The following is a 27,000-nucleotide window of genomic DNA, read 5'->3' as shown; positions in this document are numbered from 1 at the left end:
GCTCAAAATAATATTCTTTATAACATATTTCAAACTTACTGAAATCAAAATGAAAAAGAATCTAATCGATTTTAACGATTTTATAATACTATATTTTTAATAAAAATTTTACTTCTTGAACTACTGTTTCATAACCTGATCTCACGAAATGTATTACTTCGAAATAAATTAGATTTATTAAAAACTTTCCGGATAATTTCTAAGAACGTATTATAAGTTGATTATTCAAGAAGAAATAAATATTCTGCATTGAATTAGTGTATTTTACGAACATCGTAAAATATGTAATATCATGCAAAAAGCAATGTCATTATAAGGCACATGAACATGTAACGTAGGAAATAAGTAATCATAGTGTAGCAATGTACGTGAATATATATGCACGTGTGTGAATATCCAAGCACAATCACAATTTTTTCTGTCAATATTTATAGATTTGATTTTTCATATTTCTTTCACTACACAAGTTCTATACGTTAATTTTCGCACTGTCATCATAGAAAATCAAACTTGTATAGATAATCTCTTTAATTTTTCTAATTATTTTATTTCTAATTATTAAATAAAAACATTTCATAAAGATTCATCGAATTTTCATTATATTGTAATGCGTATAAGTATATTGTGATCTTTTTTCTTTTCTTTTCTTTTTAATTCATACGTTCATAATTAGTTCATAACTAAAAATAATATTAAAAAAAAATAAATTTTATTTATTCAAATATTGAAACAAAATTCGTTTATTTCAAAGAATATATTGTTCTCTTCTTTCTTGACAATGACTTTATTTGTTCTTTCAATTTTTTATTATCTATAGCTATATTAAAATGCAGTTATATTATATATATTTTAAACAGAGAAAATAATTAGATGTACATAAAAAATGTACATAAAATTTTTATGATTTCAAATGATATTTATATAATAACATTAATTTTCTATTCTAAATGATAATATAAATATAATATATTCGAAGTCTTTCTTGAATATATAATATTGAATTTCAAGAAAAAAATTATTGAAGCTACGGTACATTTTTAATATTAATAACAAATTAATTATATATATCATCAATCATTATAGTATTTGTAAACTAAAATTTAAAAAAATGTTATATGCAAGTTACTTAAAAATATTCAAGATAATAACCATAAATAAAAGTGATTTCCAAGTATAAAACATAATAATATATTCATAAATAAATTGAGTTTTAGATTTTCATTAAGACAATTGCATTAATCAACGTCTTGTTTTCAATATTTCCATCTTTTTTTCAAAAGTATCATTTGTCGACGGCTCGCTTTTTTTAATTTAATTAAATTCTCGTATTTTATTTTTCCCACTAAGTCAGCCAAGTTCTCCATCAGTCTCCATTTCAGATGAGAAATTTTTATATATATGAGTTTAACATAATAATGATTCATGTAAATACATAGCAATAGATACAAATCTATTATATCTGCCAATAGCGATTTGACATTGACGATTACAAGAAAGTAATAGTAAAAAATGGAAGAGATATCGAGAAAAAATAGGATTAAAATGCAAATATAATCGATTTTTTTATATTAACATTTATTCACAATATGTACATTTCCGTCCATAAATCATCGAACAGTTACATAAATTAAAATATGGACTATTTGAAAATTGTTAAATAATTTATTATATCTATTATATAAATAAAATTAATTGCATTACAGAATAATTCATTAGATATTATCATTTGATTTTATCTTTAACAAAAAATATTTTACATGAAATTATTTCAGGAAGAATAATGCTATTAGTTTTTTTTTTTAGATGCATATAAAAAAGATATGTTTAAAAAATTATTGATATTTTTTCAAAAGAGATATGTATCTTTCAATTGTATCAGTTGATACAATTTGATATTCTTTACAGAAAATATTATAAGAAATAATCTATGTTCAAAAATCACTAGTTTAAGTGTCACATTGAAAGACAAAGTATATGCAAAATAATATTCTACTGTTCATATTTTTCTTGTCTTTAAAATTATTTAAAATTATTTAAAATGTATTTACTTATTTTTATAAACTTCAAATTAAAATAATAATTTCTTTTAAATTAATAATTTTAATTATTAGGATATAAATACTTTTTTATAAAGAATATTGAATTGTATTTTGGTGCAGTAAAAGATATATGATTTTATTTTTAAAAAAATGATTTGTCTTTTATAATGTTCTCTGTATAATAATATCTACTTATAAAAAAAAACTAATAACATCAAAATATGCAGTGTTGAAATTATTCATTCTGAAAAAAATTTTTTGTTATCAATAATATAACAATAGTATAAAACGAGATATTTATGGATAATATTTGGATAATATTTGATAATATTTGGATAATAATTATGAATCATCTTATGCATACATAATATTAAAAATATATATCACACAAATTATATTAAAAATCTTATTAAAAAATATATAATTAATTTTATATATTATTCTATAATTTTTTAATCAACTTGAGATTGAATGATTGTGAGTGTATCATAATTTTTACAAATTTTCAAAATATGTTTAGAATTGTTATCTTGCATAAATATAAAGTTTTGTTCTATTAATCTTCTTCTATATATTGTATGATTCCAAAGAATATTCAGATACATATTATTAATATTTCTTAAACTTTTATTAAATTATCAGATTTCTATATTATTATATATTTACTTCCAATTTTACAATTGGAATAATAGAATCGATTATCAATTTATTATTTGTGTATTTTCTCTACATATCAATTCATTCTTTTATACCAAATTTTTTAAATTTCGATTTGTCCATATTTTTTTCAATTTTTATGTTTTTACTCATTCTAAGCGTTTTTGAAAGTCTTAAGTGCCATTTTTTTACAGCGATATGTGTGAAGCTCAGTTTATAAAAAATGCCATTCAATTGTCATCTCGATTTGATCCTCTCGTTCTTTGTTAATTTTGTTTTATTATTCTTTTTCCTTTTATTCAATTCAATTGAATTTTTATACTAGAAATTATTCAAGAATTACTCAATTTCTTGAATAAAATATCTTTCTTTTGAAAAAGAAATGCTTGAATATTTTTATTACAATTAATTATTTTCTAAAATTATTGTTTCAATCATACATGATTTACATTGTCCATTCCTTATGCCTGTTTAATTTAAAACGAATTTTATTGAACGATTTATAAGGTCTCATGGCATCTTTAACATTTATTATTATTACCAAAATAGGTTTAAATTTCTAAAATAAAAAGACAAGATATATAAAATTTTATTCTATCATGTTCGACATGTCGAACGGCTTATAATCTTTTATTTCAGACTATACATATAAAATAATAATTTTGCATTCAAGTATTATTAATAGTATTATATAATTAAATTAAACATATAATACATAATTGAATCGTGATAAAATCATTTCAGAAAATTATATCTGTGTTTTAGTAAATTTCTTTAAAATAAAATAAATATCCGGTGGCTTATGGATAAGAATGTATATAATCATTCAAGGCTAATATCGAAACTTAATTTTAGATTCGCGAAAGTTTGTAAATATAGAGTCTGTAAAATCTTGAAATTTTCAAAATTCGAAATCAGAATACTTATTTTTATTCTTTTTTCATTTTTGAAAAATGAAAAATTATTTATTTACTATTTTTTCAAAAGTTAAAATTTTCATAAATTTTTATTTTGGAAATTTTTCAAATTTCAAAGTCTAACCAATAATAGCAATAGTTTATATGCAGAAATTAAAATTTTGTCTTATTTTTTATATTTTTTTATTATGATAGATTATTATAAATACTAATTATATAATAAAATATAAAACTATATTAATTATAGTAAATAAATATAATATAAAATAAATCCATAAAATACAAACTTTATTAATTAGATAAAAAATGCATATTGTCACATTTTTGTATAATATCTATACAAATTATTATTTATATAGGTTTCGAAAGATTTCGAAATTTCGAATGTTCTATCACTATTCAAGATTCTTTCGAAGAACTTACGTCACGAAATTAAAATGCATTAATTCATAGAATCTACTTTTTAATTTATCCTTTTTAGTATTTATACGTTAATATGAAACTTAATATTTTATTTTTGAGAGAGATTTATTGAATAACTTAATAATAGTTTAATATTAGTTAATATTAGTTAATATTAATTACTAAGTTAATCCATATATTTTAAAAAAAGAAATAATCATAAAATGGACAGAAATAAAAAAAAAAGGATAAAATAATGAAATAATAAAAAAAATTAATTTATAATTTATAATGAAATAAATTATTAATTCAAAGATAATGCTTGAATTAATATTAAAATCATTGACTTGGATTCTATTCATAATATTTTTTATTTTAAAAAATAAATAAAAAAATTATATTAAACAACAATTATAATTGTGATTCTTTTTTATAATAAAATCCATTTATATATTTCAAAATTGTACAAAAATAATCAAATAAAAAAATTAATTCTCGATCAAATTTAAATTAAAGAATTAATCTATAACATAATTCTATGATTAAATTTTATATGAATTATTAACTTAAAAAAAATCAATATATTTAAAAATCTTTGTTTTTATGCAAATATGTTAAAAATATTTCTATTTTTAAAAATAACAGCAAAATTATGATTAAAAACTTAAAAACAATAAAAAAGAGAACTATAAATTAATTTATCTTCATAATAAGTTACTATTTAATCGAAAAAGAAAGGGATTTTAATTTTTTATTCAAAAGTTGTATTCAAAAAATATACAACCATGAAGACAGATCCATCGAACTGTTAAGTTAGTCTATTTTTGAATAACAGGTTTGTGCTTAAGATGCCAGACTAGTATTTACGTAGTCGTTTTACACGAATGCAAATGCGTATACATCTCATCAATTATAAAAACAGGAAATCGAGAAATCGAGTCGTGAGAAATTCACTTCGAATTCTATGAGCGCATAGTATGGAAACTATATTGAAAAACGAAAGTGTACGATATTCTTGAAACCTAGATATCGTACATTTCATTTGTTATAATAATATTTAGCAATGACATTTCAAGTATATATATATAATGAATTACAATTTTTTAAAAAAATTCTTTTTATTGTGTAGGAATAATGTATAAAATAAATTATTTTATATTTTATTGGATAATATATAGAATAACAATTTTTATTTTATAGCCATTTTCATTTTCGATGATCTTAAAATTTATTATCAAATATATTATGACAATTCATTTAATTCGAAATATTCATTAAAATATATTTATCATTATATTCAATGCTAAAATTTTCTTAAGATTTTCTTTTATATTTAAGAATGAATATTTATATTATTATGAGTTTTATTATTATATAAGATATATATGAATATTATATAATATGTAAAAAAATTACATGAATTAATTTTTTTCAAGCTATTTTTTTAAGATTAATTTCAATAAGATTATGAATTCAATATCAACGATTTCAATAAAAAATGTAAATAAAAGATATCTATATATGTAATCATAAAATATTATCGAAAATTTATATAGTTTTAAAATTATATTGTACTAAAAGCTTCACATTTGTCATTAATTCAAATGATTTTTCACAAATTTAATCAAATAATTATTATGAGATATATAAAATTATTTTATATAAGGATTAAAAAATTATATATTATAAGTAAGTAATCACATATTTATAGATACATTATAGATACATGTTATATTTTAGCTTAAAAAAAATTGATATAATGAAGATGTGACAAAATTGAAATTGATTTTTAAATTTATTTATATTATTTATATTAATACTAATTTCGTAATTAAATAGATTATAAATTATAATAAAGCAAGGTATTAAAATATTAGAATTATTCCTATGAATCATGATTTTTAGATAACATTTTAGATTTTCATAAAAAAATATGATATATAATAAAAAAATAATTTTAACTTTGACAAAATTGATTAAATTCATTTTTTGCAATATTTTTCTTTGCAATAGCATTTTAACAATTTTTTAATATTCTAATTAATATTTATATAATTACATAATTATTTCATCATGATTATTAACGATGTAACGATGTATTATTTTTATTATTTACATTTATTATTATCTTCTTAAATTTTTAAAATAAGTTTCGTATCTGCAAGTTGAATCGAATTACATGGTCAGCATGTTATTCGCATGCAATGATAGTTAAAGCTATTTGTTTTCTTGTTTCTCACGTTCATGTGCCTGAATGATGTCAGTTAAGTCAAGGCCTGCAAACGTCATGCTTCCATTCTTATTACCGTTTGCAGGTAAGATATAAATTTTGGATCATTTGTGATTTATAAATTATTTTTTAATTTTGTTCTCGTTTCTTCATTATATCTTTTAAACATCTCTATAAATAATTTTTTCAAAAAGATAAAATAGTGAAAAATATTTATAAATTATTTTTTAAAATTAATTCGAGAAAAATTTTATCAAAAATTATGAAAAAAAATTTAGATCAGCTGAAATCTATAGTAAAAATAATACGATAATAAGATATTTGTGATATCTAACTTATTTTTTCATTTGATATTTCTATAGTAATAAATTTATTGATTTTTTGATAATTTATAGTAATAAGAAATATATAGTAGTAAGAAAAATATATTTTTTTAAACATTTAATAATAAATTAATATATGAGCTTAATATAATATATAAAATATAATATATAATATATATATAATATAATATTATAGAATTATAATATAATATATTATATAGAATTATATGTAATATAGAAATAATAATATATGATAATATATTATCTTTTTACGTGATAAAATGTGTGTGTATGTCGCGGGTGTGCGTATGTGCGTGTAATTTATCAAAATATAAATAAACTAATAAAATTATAATATATCAAATTATGTATATAGAAAAATATTTTTAAATTAAATTTAAAATTATATTTCATTTCATCAAATAATTATATTAGCAATGTTTAATAGTAACTGTTATTTGTTACTTTAAAAATGATAATGCAATGAATATGTTTTTTCAATTATGGATCTTCATTAGATCAATCGGGTTGGCAAGAAAGAATAGAACGTCTCTCGATGAATAGTCAGGATAATAATACCTCGGACTTAGGACACCCTGTACAAATTGTGCTTGCTCATCCAGATCACAGTTTTGAATTAAACGAAGAAGCTTTATCAAAAATTCTCCTTGAAGATGATATTAAAGATAGGAGTGTAGTTGTTGTGTCGGTAGCGGGTGCTTTCAGAAAAGGCAAAAGCTTCCTGCTTGACTTTTTCTTGCGATATATGAACAGTAAGGTATGTTATTACACACATAAAAATTTAGTAACAAAAGTAGTATCAATTGCGTCTCTAAGAAAAATCAAATTGATCAACTCTACATTCTAAAAAATTTTTAATTTTAAAATTGAAATGTATAACAGTATAATTGTTCAGAAAAATTATTATAATGAATGAAATTGTTCAATTTGATTTCTGCATGGCTGTTGTATATTTAGTAATTTAATAGAATATTTTTATATATAAACTAAATCAAAATTATCTTTATTTTTTTTCACGCTCACGTGGAACATTGATTGTATAACAACATTGATTGTTAACATGGATGATATAGTATAATAACAACAATCAAACGGATTCTTGGTTGGGTAAAGAAGATGAACCATTACGTGGATTTTCGTGGAAAGGAGGATCTGAAAGAGACACGACAGGCATATTAATGTGGTCAAAAGTTTTCCGTGGTACTTTACCAGATGGTGAAAATGTTGCTGTGATTTTAATGGATACACAAGGTGCTTTCGATAGTCAATCCACTGTGAAGGATTGTGCGACTGTGTTTGCTCTAAGTACAATGTTGTCATCTTTACAAATTTATAATCTATCACAAAATATCCAAGAGGATGATCTTCAGCACTTGCAACTTTTTACGGAATATGGTAGACTGGCGTTACAAAACTCTGGACGCAAACCATTCCAAAAGTTACAGTTTTTAGTAAGAGATTGGAGTTATCCTTACGAAGCGAAATATGGTGCAGAAGGTGGAAAAGAGATATTGAACAGAAGATTAGAAATTTCTGATAAACAACATCCAGAATTGCAAAGTTTAAGAAAGCATATTAAATCATGTTTCTCGGATATATCTTGTTTTCTCATGCCACATCCAGGTTTAAATATTGCCACTAATCCTCATTTCGATGGTAGATTAGCAGAAATTCAACCAGAATTTAAGGAACAACTCAAGATATTAATACCGATGTTGTTAGCTCCAGAAAATTTAGTTACAAAGAAAATTGATGGACAAATTGTAAAAGCGAGAGATTTGTTGGAATATTTCAAAAGCTATATGAAAATTTACAAAGGAAACGAGCTTCCTGAACCAAAAAGTATGTTAGTGGTAAGTTTTCATGCAATATTTGTATGCATTATTTATAAATTTTTATATATAATATGCTAGATTAATCTAATGATAAATGATTCATTTATATATTTTGAAATAAGCCTTATATCGGATATTTCTTTTACCAGAAAGTTTACTTTCTTTATTCTGTGATCACATCCTTTAATAAATAGTGAAACAATATGCATACATTTTTTTGTCATTTTAAAAATTCAAATCATTTCAAATATCACTATTTCTTAGACAATCTTTTTATAAAATTTGATAAAATTCACGAATTACGAATTAAATCAACTATTGAAGCAACAAATTATAATATATAAATACACATAATTATTTTATATTGTGTATTAAATAAAACTTCATGTATATTGATTTTTGATTGCTCTTATGATAAATTTTAAACTATATTATGATTAATTTTATATGCATATATGGAGTTTACTTTAGATATAATAACTTTATATATATATATTTATTACATATAGTAACCAATTATATATCACTAATAATGCTGACTGTCCAATATTTATTAAATATTTTAATTTTTATTTTACAACATATTGTTTCTATATACTATTTCTGATGTTAGAAAAAAGTTAAATCAAATTTAATGATAATTATTAATATTAAGTTCTGGGATACTAGGTACTGTTCCTAATAATTCTTTCACTAAAAAAATATTGTTGCACAAGTAATATAATATACATATATCATTTTCAACCACTTGCCATTCTTATTTTTTAAATAAACATTCGATATTCGATAATTATATAACATCCAATCGATCAATATTCTTTTAAACATATTTATATATCTTTATTTATATTTAATCCAAGTTTTTTTACTTTTATTAGTAAAAGTATTAACTTGATATCAAAAATTAAAAAATTTTGACATTAATATACATAATATACAATAACAACTATATATATAACATATTTTTATAATATAATATATATTTATAATATAATTCTATAATTTATTTTTAGGCAACAGCAGAAGCAAATAATTTAGCTGCAGTTACAGAAGCTAGAGAATTTTATATGCGATTAATGGAAGATATTTGTGGAACAAAAAAACCATATTTAACAACACAACGTTTAGAGGATGAACATGCACGCTGTAGGGATAAAGCTATATACAAATTTCAGAATAAAAGAAAAATGGGAGGAGAATCATTTAGTCAAACTTATACAAAAAAATTATGCCAGGTGAGAGATTGTTGGAATTGTATTTATTTATGTTTATGTACTATATATTATTATAATTATTAATGCATTATTTTTATTGTAGGATATGGATAAAGCTTTTGTTCACTTTAAAGCACAAAATGAAAGTAAAAATGTTTTTAAATCGACGCGAACTGCAGGAGTATATTGCGCAATTGTTGCCATTATGTACTTCTTATCCTCTATATTTGGTTTTACTGGATTATACCTATTAGCAAATATTTGTAACTTCATCATGTGCATCTGTATATTAACCTTAATGTTATTGGCATATATTAGGTACACATAGAGATATTGTAAAGAAATATTTAATAATTTTTTCCTATTATACAATTATAATTATTTTTTATTAATTTAGATACAGCGGTAATTATGACACAATTGGAATAGCAATAGATGAAGTGGCTAATGTTTTATGGAATAATGTAAGTAATGTACATTTAATTATTTATATATCAGCCTATGTATTTAAATTCCTTCAGTAAGCTTTCCATTTAATATAAGTAACAGCTATCCGTAAAATCTTTTTAGCTATAAAATTAATAAACATTACTTAATTTATTTATTAATAAAGCTAATTCCATGCATTAAAATGATGAGAAGTAATTTATATATTTGTAATTAGATAATTTCATTTAATACCTAATTTTTTGATTTAATGTACATATTGATCATATTATACAAATAGAAATTTATGTAAAGCTTTATTTACATTTTTATTATTTAAAATATGTATGAAAAGTTGTGTTTACTTCTGACAAAAATATCATTAAAATATTATGCACTAAAAAAATATTATGCACTAAAGAATTCTTTTTGTAATCCAAAAATTAACTAGGTGATGTAAATAATTGCTCCTCATCATTTCACCATATTTCCTTATTCATACCTTCCACATATGATTTCTACAGGTTCGAGATATGGGGGTACTATTCACTGTACTTACACTTGCTGTGGCTGCTGCTTCATCATGGTTTATAATTTTATATGATTTTATTTTTCCAGCACCTCCTTTATTTTTTTTTCCTTCTATTCGTTTTAATTTTGAAGATATACCTAATTTTTGGGAATATTTATATTTTATCACAAATATCATTTTTTGTGCTATTTCTAAATCTTTTCACAGTTGCTTTTACTTTTTACATCATTACTTTAACATTTTTTTAAAATATTTTGATTACCTAACAAATATCACTTTTGATAACATTTCTAACTTATATGATTCTTTTTTAAACTATTATTCTCCTTTTTTTATAGGATATTTACATTCTTTAATAAAAATTACTTTAAATAATATTTTCAAATTATATAATTCTTATTTAAACTATTATGCTATTTTTTCAGAATATTTACAATATATCACAAATATTATTTTTAACAATATTTTTAAATTATATAGTTTTTGTTTAGATTACTACTTTACCATTTTTTTAGAATATTTTCATTATCTAACAAATATTGTCTTTGATACTTATAAATTAGATAAATATTGTTTAACTAATTATTTTTCTATTTTTTTTGAATATTTTCAATATTTAATAAATATTTTTTTCGATAATATTTTCAAATTATATAATTTTTGTTTACATTACTATTTTCCTCTTTTTTCAGAATATTTAAATTATTTAATAGATATTATAATTGATAATGTATCTAAATTATACAATTCTTATTTAAATTATTACTCCTCTTAGTATTTCCACTGTTTAATAAATAATTATTTTTCTCTTTTTTTCTATTTACAATACCTAAAAAATATAACATTTAACACTTTTAAATTATCTTAATTATTTTTCTATTTTTTAAGAATATTTATAGTAGCTTGTAAACATAATTTTTAATGATATCTTTAAATTATATAATTCCACTTTAAACTATTATTCCCTCCTTTTTTCAGAATATTTACATTACCTAACAAACTCTACTTATAAATAATAAAACATTTAAATTATATAATTATTATAAATCATTTTGATTGTAGTTAAATTGTTTTGAATATATTTGCATATTATTTCTTATATATGTATTTATCCATTACTTATTTACTTTTACATTAATATTACATTTTTTACTTATATAAATATTGCCTTTAATATTATGTTACTATTTTTTTTCCTCCTTAATGTAAGCTGAATACTAACAGGAGCAAATGTACAAAAGGTATGGGGTTTGCTTATAATTAATATAAAAATAAAAATAATTTTTATTTCATATATTTAAAAAAAAAAGAGATAGCTGTTCTTTACAATTTCTATAAAAACTATACCATTATACTTAAAACTAAATATTAATTATTTTGAAAATATATGATTTTATAATTATAAGCTAAAATGTGTGAATTTTATGACTATGTGTAATATTTTTATATCAAATTTAAATTAATTTAAATTACATACATAATATATTTTTTTATAAATTATAAATTTTTATTAATTATAAATTTTTTTGTATCTGTTCAGTTAATTAAGCCAGTCTATCAACAAGTTGTGGAGAAGTCAGTGTCCGTAGCAGTGGCTCAAGCTGCTGAAATGGCTACAAATACAACAATGAATGCCACTGTCACTGCCAATGGCAAGCCTAAACTAACATGATGTTCATTCCCTTTGTGTCCCAATTTCTTAAGTGCATTAGAAATATATACCAATGTATTAAAACCAGTAAGTGACATAACAAAATTTAATTGTTTTTACCATGTAATATGAGGCCATAAATAGCTATTTCTTTGTTAAGTCACAAGGAGGGACTGTGCGTTGAACATATTTATTTAAAATGACTGTGAATGTATATACAATATATTTTGATTATAATTCCCTCTAGATTGTTGAAAAACATCACTATTGTCTATGATTGATATTACATTGTTAAAAAAATAAAATTCCACAATTACTGGTAAAAAATATTGTTTGGATAGAAGCTATTGTTTTGGGGTTGTTAATGTTTATGATCAATTTTAATTTTTTTTATATTACAATATATAAATATATATACATATGTATATCATAAAGAAACAAAGTGTAAACAAATTTTTAAAAACAGTATACTTCTACATTTTTTGATAACATTGAATTCACATTTAGTTTTTTAGTTAGGAAAATATATTTAAAGCGCATTTCAAGATAACAAAAAAAAATATATTAAAATATTTTTGAAAATTTTAATAATACACACTTTGTATATTTATGCATTATTCTATGTATATGAACTAACATACTTAAATTATATCCGTGCCAGATTTATTCAACATCAGTTACTATTGTATTGATTAATTTTTTTAATAAACTGAAGTGTAAATATTATTTAGTGTTCATTACACTTTATAAATTTCAAATAAAATTCATAATATTTAATTAATTATAATAATATATTAAATGTATACATATGCCATGTAGTTTATATTTTTAGCATTAAACAATCCAATTTTAATATTTTGCGGAACATAAATTATATGTTAAACAAATTTTTAAAGAATTGTAAATATAACTAGAGTGCTAATTTCTTTCTTAAATTAGAAACTGTCCGTAAGATTTATATTATGTGATTTATTTCTATAATAATTTAATGCATGTTCTAATATATATATAAATAATTTATGTATTTTTAAAATAGAAAATGGAAAGATTATTGAGATTTCATATTTAAATATTAATATGGGAAAAATATAATTTTATGGTGATGGTTTAAATAAAAAGTTATATCAATTATTTGTTGATTTATTAGTGATCACTTTTATTTTGACAGGAAAATAATAATTTTATGAATTTTATAAATATATGTACCATTATTCATATATTAAGTATATATAACACAACTTATTGTTAAAACATTGAAATGTTTACTTATAACATTCTATTTACATTATAAATCCTATTATTATTATTATTATTATTTTATTATTATATTTAAAAATAATATTTACATAATTCTAATTTTAATTTATTAAAATAATTATAGATTCAGTAATATTTTATTTAATTGTATATTTTAAAATGAAAATACATTATAATAAAAGTGCCAGTACATTCATTTAAAATTAGTTACATTAAAAATATATTTTATATTTTATTAAAAAATAGAAAACTTATTCTAATTACCTCATATTTTAATGTATTAAATCAATTTAATTCTAGAACTTATTATAATTATAACTGTGTAACAATTTATTTTTTTAATGCGTCATGTATTTTTCAATATTATATATAATTAAATCTAATAGTAATTAAATAAAAATACTGAATTAGAAACTATAAAATAAAAAATGTATAAAAATAATTTTCTTTTAATTTTATTTTTTATTCAGTATTTAATATATTTTTTAATGTGCTTTATAAATATAACGTAAAATAGTATTAATAGTATTAATAATAAAATCTGTTTTCAAAAATTAATTTAACAATATGAGATATATATAGATATCAATATCTTTAAACATAATTCTGTAATAAAATTACTTAATAATAATACAGATATATATTGGATATAAAGTTACATATTGTAACAAATTTTTTTGTTGTAATCTTAATAGATGATTCATAATGTAAATTATTGTAGATAAAAATAAACATTTATTTTTTTATCCATGAAATAACTTTTTTTTAAATTTTTCTTTGTAAATAAATTTAATAATATTATTTTAAGTTTTAAACATCCTCTTCACCATATTTTCAAATTTTTGATTTGCCTCTTGCAATTTTGTATTATATAGTAAATATTGTTCTTTTATTGTTTGATTATATGGTTCTAAATTAATAGCGTTTTTTAAATCAGAAACAGCCTTTTCAAGATCTTTCAATCTTCCATGTGCAACTCCTCTTCTATATAATGCTTTAACATTATTGCTTTCTTTGGATAAAACTTTACTACATAAAGATATTGTATATTCATAATTCTTACGATTTAATTGACATCCAGCCATATTATTATATAATACAAATCTTAAATTATTAATATTATTTTCTAATTCTTTATCTAATTCTAAATCTCGTATTGGTTCTAATGTTATAAGAATTTTGCAAGCTCTACTAAATCTATAAAATGCATCCACCCATCTTTGTTCTTTAAATAAATATACACCAGTTTCTTTATATTTTAAGGCTATATTATATTTTTCTTCTGGTGTCCATTCCCAAATTGGTTTATATGGTTGAATTTCAATTAATGTTATTTCAAATATAACATATAAATTAATGTCGTCAAGCAATATATTTAATGTAATTAAACTTTTTTCCGAAATCATCATCATTTGAAGTGCTCGTTCAATTTGACGATCTATTTCACAATTTCCTTCACCTATAATTAACCTCTTTTTATTTTTGCCATTTAAAATTTTTGAATTAAATTTTTTGCTCAAATCTTCTATAGATGCATTGATAGCATCTATATTTTCAATAATAACTTCACAACTAGCGTTTTCAGTTGCTTTTTTACAAAAAATGCCATGGTTTATTATTTCTTTTTTCACAATTTCATCTGCTGATTTCCACGTTTCAAGTAACATTTTTTTAAAACACTTTACTGAAAACATAAAAATAAATATATTAAATCATATTAAATCATAATATATTAAATCATCAATCATGATACATAATACAAGTATGATAATATAATATAATATTGTAATATATATTGATAAATATATATATATATATTTTTTAAATATAAATAATATCATTCATTACAAAAATAATTATTTTACACGCACATTACTTTGAAGCCATTAACCTTCGAAATATCAATTGTATATATGAAGTTTTAAAATCTAAATATTATTAAAGCGCAGACGCAACTTTACGTTGGTATTAATTTTAAAAAAATAGATTAAGAAAATGAAAAAATTTTTATTAAATACTTAATAATTGAAAGTTAATGTTAAATTATTAAAATATTTATGTATGAATAATGATTTAATACTTTATAAAATATATTAATTAAAAATATAAAATATTATCTTTATATATAAAAAATAAAATTACAATAAAAAGTCAATTGTAATTTTTGTAAATATAAAAAAAGTATAAAATATATAAGATATAAAAATTTAAAAATAAACAAATATATATATATAAACGTGCATAATTTTCACTAGAAGTTATAGTATAAAATATTGAAATTCAATTAAAATATATCATTGTATAGTAGTAAGTATTTACAAGTATTCAGATTTAAATGTATAATTATTAATTACTTACTAAATAAAAGTGAAAATTAAACTTTAGATTTAAGGACATAAAAATAAATTTTTGTATAAATTAATAGAATTTAAGTAAATTCTAAAAACCACGATCATAATATTAGGAATATAAAGAATCGAAAGTTATACATTTATACATGTATAAAAATGCTTTTTTTACAGGTTATATTAGCCACCATATTGGTTTCTTTCACTACACCTGAGTTTATAAAAACAATAGATATTAAGTATGATACTTATATTGTTATCATATTTGTTATCATAACATTAATTATTGTAATTTCAATATCTTAAAGATTGTTTTATGATTTATTTTTATAGATTCATGGAATGCTCAACTTGCTATGGATGGCTACATCCCAAAATATTCACAAACATTGGTTACCAACATTAAGCAAGCAATAATATGCATGTGATGTCATTAAAAGAGGAAACAAGAACAGATTTTTTTTATATTAATAAATAATTGGATAGAAAAAATAAATGATATCACAAAAAATATGACGATTAATGTAATCCACAAAATAAAATATTTTTTTACATACTTTTGATTTTATATATTCTTAATATTTTTTTCGAATAAATTCGATTTTGGAAATAAATGATAAAATGATAATACAATGACATACAGATATTCTGTAAAAAAAATACTAAAGATTTTTTATTTGAAAATGGAGAAATCTTTTATGTATTTTCATGTGCTAAATTCGAATTTATTCATAAAAATTATCTATCATATTAGATTTAGATAAATAGATTTAAAAAAATATTAATTTTTGGTACATTTATAAAAAAAGAAAGTAACTTTTTTCAATATTTTAATTATGTTATATAATATTTTTCTTCTGTAAAATTATATTTAATTTATTATCATAGATTGATTTTCTTTTGTTAAGATTTTGAACTTATTTAATTTTTAATTCATTGATACTTATCATTTAACTCTTTGAAAAAAAGAATTACGAAAATTCGAATTTATTTTCTTAAAACAGAGACTAATAAAATGAAAATATTTATGCTTCTTTAAATATCAAAGCTTTTTTCATATATATTAAAAATATTATAAGCTTCTTGTTTGATTATTAATAAGAAATGAACTTATAACATTTCCAAGGCAAAAAATCATTGAATAAATTTTGTTTAACAAAAAAATTAAGAGAATTACATTGAAATCATCTATTTTACTTACTTCTATTAATGATAATGATAGATAAATTTTTAAATTTAATTTGTCTGATAACATTGATTAAGTTAAATAGTTGATTTTGAATATTGTTATCGATTTAAAAATAAGTAATGTTCAAAAATGTAATAAAAAAATAAAAATTGAGATTAAAAAGTATTGCTTATATATAAAATCATCATAAAGTGTCAGATGTCATTGATGTACCGATAAAGTTTGCGAGTTGCGTATCTATATAATCCAATGATTATCAAACAAATATTTAAAAATTGGAAATTGTGATGTAGAATAAATAAATACAGATAAAAAAAATTTGTGAAAAGAATGAATACTATGATATCTGGATGTAAATTAAAATATCAAATACCTTTTACACATTGAAGAACGTGATGTTAATCAGGTATCAAAGAATACATAAGCTTTTAACAATTTATATATTTATTTTGAAAATATACATATTTGATAAATAATAAAATTATAAATTTTTATAAAATGGTATGTTGAAATTTTATGACATTTATATAGTTTATCTAAAGCACAATATTAAAGTAATGATAATATTTAAAAACTTAAATTTTGCAATTATGAAATATTCTATTGTATGAAATGATTTGTATAAGTAATGAGTATATAAATTTAGAATACATAAAACATATTTTAAATTTATATTAAGTAAATTTTTTATTAATTTTAATTCATAAAAACTAAATAATTATATTGTTTTTATTCTTAATTATGTTAATCGAATAATACATATATACATTATTAATATTTAACAAAAAATTATAACAATATTGTTATTAATGTAAATAATACATTATATAATGTATAAATACATTAATTATTATATCAATAACATTATTATCTTGAACATATATATTATCGACCAATAGGCCCTTCTAAATAATTTCGTAAAATACGTTGAAATTCTACTATTTCTTCTTCACTATAATTTTCTTCTTGACCCGTTCTTGGTTTTACGTATTGATTAATAAGATTATCAACGTGTCGTCGAGGTCTTACTCTATTAACTGGAATATTATTTTGAGGATTTCTACGATAATATGGAATTGCATTATTACGTGCATTCTGTGGATCTTCTCTATTTAGTAATATCACATCATTTTCGCAAATGGGAAGCATCACCATTTTTGATGTTTTTATTATAATATTTTTGTTATCTAGAATAAATATAAAGCAAAAATAAGAATATTTATAAACTATTAATGATATTAATAAATAAAAAAATATTTCAATTTAAATATATATGATTCATTATTATTACTTATGATAAAATAAAATAGAATAAAATAATTTTATTTTATATCATCAATCATTAAAATTATTATTTAATCCATGTAATTTATCAAAAATTAAATTGTTATTATATATATATATATAATAATAATAATATATATGTACTATATATATATATATAATGTACTCACTGTTTTAATAGATTTAACAAAAAGTCTTTTGCATAAAGACGTACACTGGAATATGATATCAAATTGTATACATAAATTGTATATAAATTGTATACATAAATTCTCTGATCTCTGTTTGCACCGAAAATGCCAAATATTTTCAACTTGTTCGCTCCAAAATTAACTATAAATAAATTATAATAAACAAATTATTATATATTTTAATTTAAATATAATACGAAATTTATTATTATTAATTTTATTATAATAATATATTATAACAATTTTATTATAATAATATATTATAATAATTTTATTATAATATTATAATAATATTTTATTATAATAAAATAGAATAAAATAATTTTGCACGTAACTTTATCAAAAAATGAATTATTAATGCACTCACTATTTTGAAATGTTCAGCAAAAATTAACTTCGCTTTCTTTTGTATAAAAATGCATACTGCAATGGAACAATCACAGCTAAGTAACTCTCTGATTCGTGTTTACAGTGAAAATGTCAAATATTTCCAACAGTTCGCACTTATATAGGTAGTCGATCTACCTGGATAACGGTTTTTAAGAATTATTGCACCCTTTTGTCATTTTGTTCAATTACCTAAATTTCTTTAATAATTTCCCTCTCTTTAATAATTTCTTTCATTCAAGAAATTCTATAATTCTATATTTTTCTCAGTTTATATATCATTAGATTAAAATAATTTATATTTTTAAGCATAAATATATTATATAGTGAATATATTGAGTTAGTCAAGGTAATAATTATTTTACCATTATTTTTATTTGAATATTATCTAAATGTTGAATCAAGTAATGATATAATTTATACAGATAAGTACGTATTTCATATATTAAATGATCGATCATTGTTTTATTGTTTATTATTATATTATCACTACTATTTCGTAATTTCAAAAAAAAAATACAAAAATGCAAATTCATTAAATACACAGATTCAAATATTTTAAAAAATTAAATGCTATTTTTGTTTGTATGAATTATTTTCTAAAATACATATAAAAATCATAATATAATATCTTTATAAAAATATTAAAAATAAAATATAATTTAGTTATCATTTTAAAAGTCATTACTTTATTATTTTTATTTAAAAAATAATTTAATTCTATATCTATATGTTATTTCATGATTAATTAAAAAAATTTGAAAAAATTCTATTTTAAATGGAAACTAAAATGTTACTATATGCTTCTTCGATATTCAAAAAATTATATTAATATACAATTGTAAAATTCGGATGAGAGATAGCTACACTTTTTAATTAAAGCAACAATTTCATTTATTCTATTTCTTTTACTTTTATAATAAAAAATTATATTTCCTTTTATATCAAAGTTTATTTTAAATAAAATACATATGCCAACAAATTTATTGATTATTAAAAAATGAAAATATAACAAAATTATGAATAGTATTTGAAATTGATTTTTTGAATAAATATGAATTAATTTGAAATGAATAAATATTTATTAAATATGATTCAAACATTAAAATTTAAAATTTATATTTTTCTGAATGAATAAATAATTAAAGTAAATAATAAACTTGAAAAAATTATTTGATACTTAATAAAGATTGTCTCTATTTAATTAAAATTAAATGTTAATTGATATGAATATTAATATAATTAATATTTATATTAATATCATTAATTTTGCAACATAAAGAGAATATATATTTTCATTTTTATATAAAATAGTTACAATAAATTTTAGCTATTCTTTTTGTTAAATTAAATTTTATATATAATAAATAATAAATTAAATCATATATTTATTAAATAATATAATGAAATTTTTTTGGAATAAAAATAATGAGAATTTTGAAAACTATGTATATTTCATTATTGAAGAAAAGGAATTATAATTTTTTCAAAAATAAAAAATTATCTAATGAAAAATAGAAATAAAATTATTATATTTATTATATGAATTATATGAATTAATAAATAAAAACAAAATTATATGAATTAACAAAATTTCATTCAAAATTTTTATTAACTTTTGTAATGATAATTTCGTAATAAAAATTATAAATATAATTATTTAAAAAAATTTATTCGTACTTTTGTCAAAGAACTCATTAATCTTTTATTATAGCATTCTTCAAATAGTTTCATTTTATAACTTTAATTCTTCTTAATCTTTCGAGAATTGCTATAGAATTGTTATTTTATGCGACGAAAGACTAAAACAGCATCCGGTAAATAATATTTTATTCTTAATAGCCATTATGACTAGCAATGACTAGCAGGTTAAAAGTACAAAAATAAGACTTTATTTTATGGTATGTTTGTAACTACAGGTAATATTATCCCCGTTGCAAATATATTATGTTACTTCCTTATTACTGAAATATATCAGTGAGAAATTTCCTGTTAAATATAATGTCGAAGCAGGTATATACAATTTATGTCAATAAGTACAAAACATATTTAGTAATATAGTTAAAATCTATTGGGTTTATGTGACAAATAGATTTACGATCTTTCGAATAATAAAAAGAAAAGAAGAAGTTTTGTGGAAGAAAGTGTTAACTATGTCTATGCTATCCATTTTTGTGTTAATCTGTTATTTGTTCAAAAAATTTTTGAGTAAAATATAATTTTAATTTATCAAGATCATCATAAGATTCGCGATTTATTTCCGCGTAGCCGATATTTAGATTTCTAGATAAATTAAAAACAAATTTGCAAAATTAATTGAAAATATAAATTCCTCATTTTAAAATATGCAATGTGAATTATTAAGAAAAGAACGAGATTCGTACATTGCACGCGCATCATCCCCTATAAGACTTTTTTAACCAACAATATATTTTGTGATTAGTAGTTTTTTTGAGTTTTTTACTAGAAAATGTTGATAATTTGAAAAATTTTATTTGAAAATTTGCAAATTTATAAGATAATATCTAAAGAAATATTAAGATCATTTTTTTTTAATAATTTAATTTTTTAAAATGAAAACATTTTTTGAAGATTAATATAATTTTTTATCATTTCTCTATATGGAAGAAATGACATTTGTATATATCATATAAGAAATAAAAATTATAACTTTTATTATCATAACAATAATTGATTATCGTAATAATATAGAAACTCTACGTTACTCTACATTACAATTTTCACTTTTGTTACTTAACATGATTTTATAAATATAATTCTATTAACTATTGTATATATGTATATGTACATTTATAGATACATATATTATTATAGAAATAGATACATATATTATTCAAATAATAATGTATAATGAATAGATTCGGTTAGAATATTTTATATTATAATATATTATATTAAAAATCCATGAGAAAATAGTTTTTTGACCAATTTATCCGTTATTTATACATTTATATATTTTGAACCGATGCGACAACGATTTATAATGTGAAGACGTTGTAATAATAAAATTTATGGTATTCAATATATTAATTACTGTATAGACAAATTCAATATATAGTACTGAACATTTTTATTTATATAAAAATTAATACGGAATTTTTTTCTATATATTTTTTTCTATATAATTATTGTTTAATTTTAATATAAAATTAAATTTGGGATTAACATATATAAAAATAAAGTGAGAAATAATTATAAAAACAAAGATACGTTTATTGCCTAAATTGTTGGCAGTTTTGTCAGAAATACCAAATTTTCTCAATGTAGTTTTTATTTATGAGTGGAAAAGGAAATCTCGGGACTCATTGATCTTGGATAATTTTTATAAACCATTGTTATAAACGATTTATTCGATGCCTAAATATATATAGTAAATAATATATATAATGAAATCGTAAGGAAAGTTATAAGCAAAGGCAGAAAATATAGAGAATCAAAAATAAAAATGTAATAATGCATTGAGAAAAATTACAAGGAAGTTGGCATATAATAGCAATACGGCTGAAAAAATATTCGTTTTTGTTAATAATGATAAATATGGAAAATATCTTGATCTTGGCAATCTCGAAAGCTGTGCAATCATGACAATACTTAAATTGATAAAAATTTTCATCATAAAAATGTTTTGTCTTAAAATTCTTTTCAATACTAATCGCAATATTTTCACGTTTTACTATAATCGCATCGTTAAATTCAATTTTTTTATTGTGATACTTGTCCTTAAAATTTTTTCTAATAAATTTTTTTACAGAAATATCAATAAATATACATTAAACATTAGAACCCACAAAACAATATATATCTATTTTATAATTGCGTATAAGCCTCATAAAATGAGCAATTTAGATCATTAATCTTTGATTTAACGATGCGTTTTATATTTATTTTTTAAATTTAATATTTCATAGTCAAATAAGCTGAAATTTTGAGGGAGGAGGAGAAGGAGCTCTGAATGTAAAATTTTAGCTTTTCTTTATTATTTTCCAAGATATTAATAACAAATTTTTGGTACAATATATTGAATTCTAATTACACGTATATAAATAATATATATGTCAATATGGCATGATTGTTAACTATTGTTTGTATAAACAATTTTATTTACAATTTTATAATACAAATATATTATAGCAAATGGCGTTCAAAATGTATAAATTAGTTAAAAATATACTCCTTATAGATTATGATAGATTTAAAATATTTCAAATTTAATGCCAAATATATAAATAAAATACAATGTAATATTTGTATTTTTGTTAATATTTCGGAAATTATGAATTTACGACAAATTGAACTATCATGATTATAATCCTTATTTCATAAGTTTTCGACATATGACAATCAGTATTCTAAATATTAAAATCGTACTTATGTTTTAACAATACTATTGGATATTTTTATATTTTATAAACATTTCAATAATATTGAAAGTATTTATATTTTATATAAACAATTAATAATTTAATATTGTTCTACATTATATTATATCTTTTATAAATGAAACAATATTTTATTATTATTAAGTATTAAATATTTTATTATTATATTGATTCATTTGTTTATCCAATACAAATATTTTTTTTTCTTTTAGTTTATAAAATATAATTGGAATAAACTTTAAAATTTTATCTTATTAAGGATAAAATTGGCATATTGTTAAAACATTACATTAAAATATATATTATTCTAATGACAATACATATTATCCTTATGGCAAAAAAACATTTATACGATATTTTTTTAATTTTATTTTACATTATAATAATCATCAAAAAGTAAAAATTAATCACTTCTACCACAAATACAATGCTATATTGAAAAATTTAAGAAAAAATTAAGAAAAATTTATATAAAATTTGTAATTAAATGAAATTTGAGTAAATTGCAAATTTTGAAAAACATTGAAAATTATAGAATTTTATAAAGCCCAATTATTAATCTCACCCCTTTCATCCTCCTTCTAATTTTAATATAACATTGTAATTATTAATTATAAAACTATAATTATTAATTATTAATATTAATATTTAAATTAAAATATTTTTTAATGAATTTTTAACATTAATAGATTAATATTTTAGGCAAATAGAAACAACAATATTAATTCAAAATTATATAGTTTCATTTTGAAGTAAGTAAAAAGTTAAGAATATTCTTTTTAATTTAGACTATATATTTTTGTTAAATATATATATTCTATTGTGAAATACATTCTTGAAATGCTTCTTTTTTAAACAGCTGATTATGTAGAATGTGAAAATGAAAGAATATTGGAAGAAAATATTCTGTTTTAATATGGCAAGATTTAATCTATTATTAAATTATAAAGTTGGAAAATAATCTATTATTAAATTATAAAATTGGATACTAAATGAAAATGAGAAAAAAAATAAAAGAAAAAGAATTGAAGCAAAATAAAAGAAAAAAGAATTGAATTTATACAATAGTATAACAATACTATTCCATAAAAAATTGTTATAATTTATATAAATTATATTTTACACAAACAATATAATTTTATATTTTTTACAATTAGTTTTAATTTTTTTTATAATATTGTAAATTTTATATAAATACAAAATTCTTATGTAAAAATAAAAAATAAAAAATAAAAAAAATATTGATCATTTTTTGCAATATATAAAGATAAAATTAATATTCATATAAATAAATTAAAAATTGCTTTTATTTTAATTTAATTATATTATATATAATATAATATAATATATAATAAATATATCTATACAAAAAAATAATTTTATATTTTAAATTTTATCTATATAATTTAGTTAATAATCTGAAACGAATTTTAATAGTATAAATTTTAATAAAATTTATTATATTTAAATCAATTTACATATAATTTAATTTAGTCCATTTTTCACTAACTACCCATAGCCATCTTGCAATTTGATCATTTTTTGCTTCACTTGAAACATCTGCTATTTTATTATTACTATAACAAAAATATATATACATATATATATATTTATATATATACAAATTTAATATTATATATATGTATATATATGATATTAAATTTATTAATATTTTAAATTGTAAATATATGAAAACTCTTACACAAAATATTCTCCAGTCACATCATTCAAAGATGGATCTATTGCAACAAATAAAATCGGTTGTGCTCCTTTTAAAGGTGTTTTTACAAATATCCATGTTAATAAATCTGTGAGCAATCTACCAAAATAGTATTGATAAATTCCCATATGTCGCATTATTTCTGTGCGTACTATACCAGGATGTACTGCATTTACTGTAACACCAGTTCCTAAATGACAAAAAAAATAATATATTTATGATTGTTCCATGATTAAATTATTATTATTATTTAAATTAAAATGTTATTTTACGATATAACTGTAATTATACCTTTTAATTTATTTGCTAATTCTTTTGTAAACAGAATATTAGCTAATTTGCTTTGTGCATATGCTTCACCCGGCTCATAATTTTTTTCACTATTTAAATCATCCAATTTAATTTTTCCACGCTTATGTGCACTACTTGAAACGTTTATAATTCTTGATGGTGCAGAACTTTTTAAAACATCTAGTAACAAATTTGTTAATAAAAAGTGTCCTAAGTGATTTACACCAAACTGCATTTCAATTCCTTCTTTAGTATGTTCCTTAGGACATCTCATTACTCCTGCATTATTTATGAGAATATGAAGATTGTTATGCTCTATAATAGAATTAAAAATGCATTAAATATGTTGCATATATATATTACATATATATTTAATTCTATATAATTATATATATATTAAATATTGTGTTTAATTTAATTCTATATCTTAACACAAATTATACCTTGTTTAAATTGCTTTACAAAATCTCTAATACTTGCTTGAGATGCTAAATCACATTCCCTACAATAAACAAATTTATTCTTGCTCTCTATTACAATATCACGACGTGCCTAGAAAAACAAAAAAGAAATTTGTAGATTTTGATTTTTATTAATTAAAATTATTTTTATTATCATTATCAATTTGATATTTTATTTTGTTTCTTTTATTAATAGATAATAACAACAACAAAAATAATGATAATAATATTAATACAATTTCACATTTGTCCATATCTCTACAAGCCATTATAACTTTAGCTTCTCGTTTGGCTAAATCACGAGCTATTTCTTTACCAATTCCAGTATTTGCTCCTGTTACAATAACTACTTTATCATTTAATTTGTCAGTATTATCATATAAATTTCCACCAAGATAATCTCTGAAAAGAATGTACAAAACTAATGGAATAAAATATAATTTCAGTTTCATCTATATAACAATAAATATATCAATTTATACATTGTGTACACATTATTAATACTAGAAAATTAAAGGATTATAAAAAAAGTGAACAAATATATTACTTTAATAAGTATGCACCACCAATGATACTTATACCGGCTGAATAAAGATAAAAAGGTTTTGCAATACGCGAAAACATTTTTGTATAGTTTAATTTCAATAATAAGAAAGTTTAACAGCGATTTAATAAAATATTATAACTTTTCTTTTTTACTGTATGATTAACTTCTTTACTATATCATTTTTTGTTTTACTATATCATATTTTGTTTATATCATGCTTGCACGTGCTTTTTAAAAGTAAACAATATAACTATATATATTTATATCTTATCAATATGAAACCAATATCATGAAACCATAGATTAGAAATAATATAGATTTAATGTATTTTTGTTATTTAAGTTGAGAGATCGTTATTCTCGTATTATATGGAATATTATCGATTTAGATTGAAATGAAATTACAGAATTATTATATTATATATGCGTTACAAATATAATGCTGCATATATCTTATTTAATTTATATTATTGAATTTAATTTTTTATACAATCAGTAATTCAGAGGTAAAATCCCTTAGATCATATATATATATATTAGACATTAGAATTTAGATTACATATGATCTAAATAAAATAAGGTAATAAATCTATTTAATACTTTGTTTGCGATGAAACTACAATTTTGAATTGGTTAAAATATATATTTTATATATATTTTATATATTATATTATATATA

The 27,000-nt window shown here is 19.6% G+C and overlaps 3 protein-coding genes and 2 long non-coding RNA genes across 19 annotated transcripts in view; 2 read left to right on the top strand and 3 right to left on the bottom strand.

Moving 5' to 3' along the window:
* LOC108001348 (atlastin) overlaps positions 1 to 12,574 on the top strand; it is a 34,970-nt gene extending 22,396 nt beyond the window's left edge. For 8 of the 14 annotated variants that reach the window (XM_062075763.1, XM_062075758.1, XM_062075761.1 and 5 more), the window contains 6 exons: positions 7,087 to 7,346; positions 7,663 to 8,442; positions 9,438 to 9,659; positions 9,742 to 9,956; positions 10,036 to 10,102; positions 10,589 to 11,697. In XM_062075763.1, the coding sequence (XP_061931747.1) occupies positions 7,087 to 7,346; positions 7,663 to 8,442; positions 9,438 to 9,659; positions 9,742 to 9,956; positions 10,036 to 10,102; positions 10,589 to 11,371 (2,327 nt within the window). In that variant the 3' untranslated portion in view covers positions 11,372 to 11,697. Of the gene's footprint in view, positions 1 to 7,086; positions 7,347 to 7,662; positions 8,443 to 9,437; positions 9,660 to 9,741; positions 9,957 to 10,035; positions 10,103 to 10,588; positions 11,698 to 12,136 lie in introns of those variants that run through there. The other 6 variants (XM_062075770.1, XM_062075767.1, XM_062075768.1 and 3 more) reach the window with 2 other exon arrangements.
* Positions 12,575 to 13,375: 801 nt separating this feature from the next.
* On the bottom strand, positions 13,376 to 16,004 carry LOC108001280 (uncharacterized). Of its 2 annotated transcripts, none has more exons than XM_017062219.3 (2): positions 15,863 to 16,004; positions 13,376 to 15,188 (listed from the first exon to the last, which is right to left on the bottom strand). In XM_017062219.3, exon 2 carries the CDS (start codon positions 15,169 to 15,171, stop codon positions 14,308 to 14,310), a length of 864 nt encoding a protein of 287 aa, XP_016917708.1. In that variant the 5' UTR covers positions 15,172 to 15,188; positions 15,863 to 16,004; the 3' UTR covers positions 13,376 to 14,307. The 2 variants fall into 2 exon arrangements, with proteins under 2 accessions (XP_016917708.1, XP_028524244.1); XM_028668443.2 differs by lacking the exon at positions 15,863 to 16,004 and adding an exon at positions 15,376 to 15,525.
* On the top strand, positions 15,951 to 16,408 carry LOC133666163 (uncharacterized). The gene is made up of 2 exons (XR_009829904.1): positions 15,951 to 16,091; positions 16,186 to 16,408. It is a non-coding gene; the product is annotated as an uncharacterized LOC133666163 (long non-coding RNA).
* A 1,344-nt stretch (positions 16,409 to 17,752) lies between these two features.
* Positions 17,753 to 19,110, bottom strand: LOC114577975 (uncharacterized). Its single transcript, XR_003698501.2, has 3 exons — positions 18,884 to 19,110; positions 18,496 to 18,658; positions 17,753 to 18,228 (listed from the first exon to the last, which is right to left on the bottom strand). It is a non-coding gene; the product is annotated as an uncharacterized LOC114577975 (long non-coding RNA).
* A 5,621-nt stretch (positions 19,111 to 24,731) lies between these two features.
* On the bottom strand, positions 24,732 to 26,952 carry LOC108001303 (retinol dehydrogenase 13-like). The gene is made up of 6 exons (XM_017062253.3): positions 26,323 to 26,952; positions 26,012 to 26,177; positions 25,758 to 25,866; positions 25,315 to 25,629; positions 25,006 to 25,213; positions 24,732 to 24,880 (listed from the first exon to the last, which is right to left on the bottom strand). Exons 1-6 carry the CDS (start codon positions 26,397 to 26,399, stop codon positions 24,778 to 24,780), a joined length of 978 nt encoding a protein of 325 aa, XP_016917742.1. The 5' UTR covers positions 26,400 to 26,952; the 3' UTR covers positions 24,732 to 24,777.
* Positions 26,953 to 27,000: the final 48 nt, after the last annotated feature.

This window comes from Apis cerana, linkage group LG5, assembly GCF_029169275.1.
Source record: "Apis cerana isolate GH-2021 linkage group LG5, AcerK_1.0, whole genome shotgun sequence".
NCBI classification, from domain to species: domain Eukaryota; kingdom Metazoa; phylum Arthropoda; class Insecta; order Hymenoptera; family Apidae; genus Apis; species Apis cerana.
Note: the sequence above shows the minus strand (reverse complement) of the source record. Positions and strands in the feature narration are given on the sequence as shown.

What these genes read in the sequence shown, in the direction of transcription:
- LOC108001303 (XM_017062253.3), bottom strand. Translation starts at nt 26,399, where the DNA reads ATGTTTTCGCGTATTGCAAAACCTTTTTATCTTTATTCAGCCGGTATA. An exon ending in ATATGGACAAATGTGAAATT is followed by an intron (nt 25,867 to 26,011) that starts GTATTAATATTA and finishes TTGTTTTTCTAG; the next exon opens with GCACGTCGTGATATTGTAAT. An exon ending in GTGACTGGAGAATATTTTGT is followed by an intron (nt 24,881 to 25,005) that starts GTAAGAGTTTTC and finishes TTTTTGTTATAG; the next exon opens with TAATAATAAAATAGCAGATG.
- LOC108001280 (XM_017062219.3), bottom strand. Translation starts at nt 15,171, where the DNA reads ATGTTACTTGAAACGTGGAAATCAGCAGATGAAATTGTGAAAAAAGAA.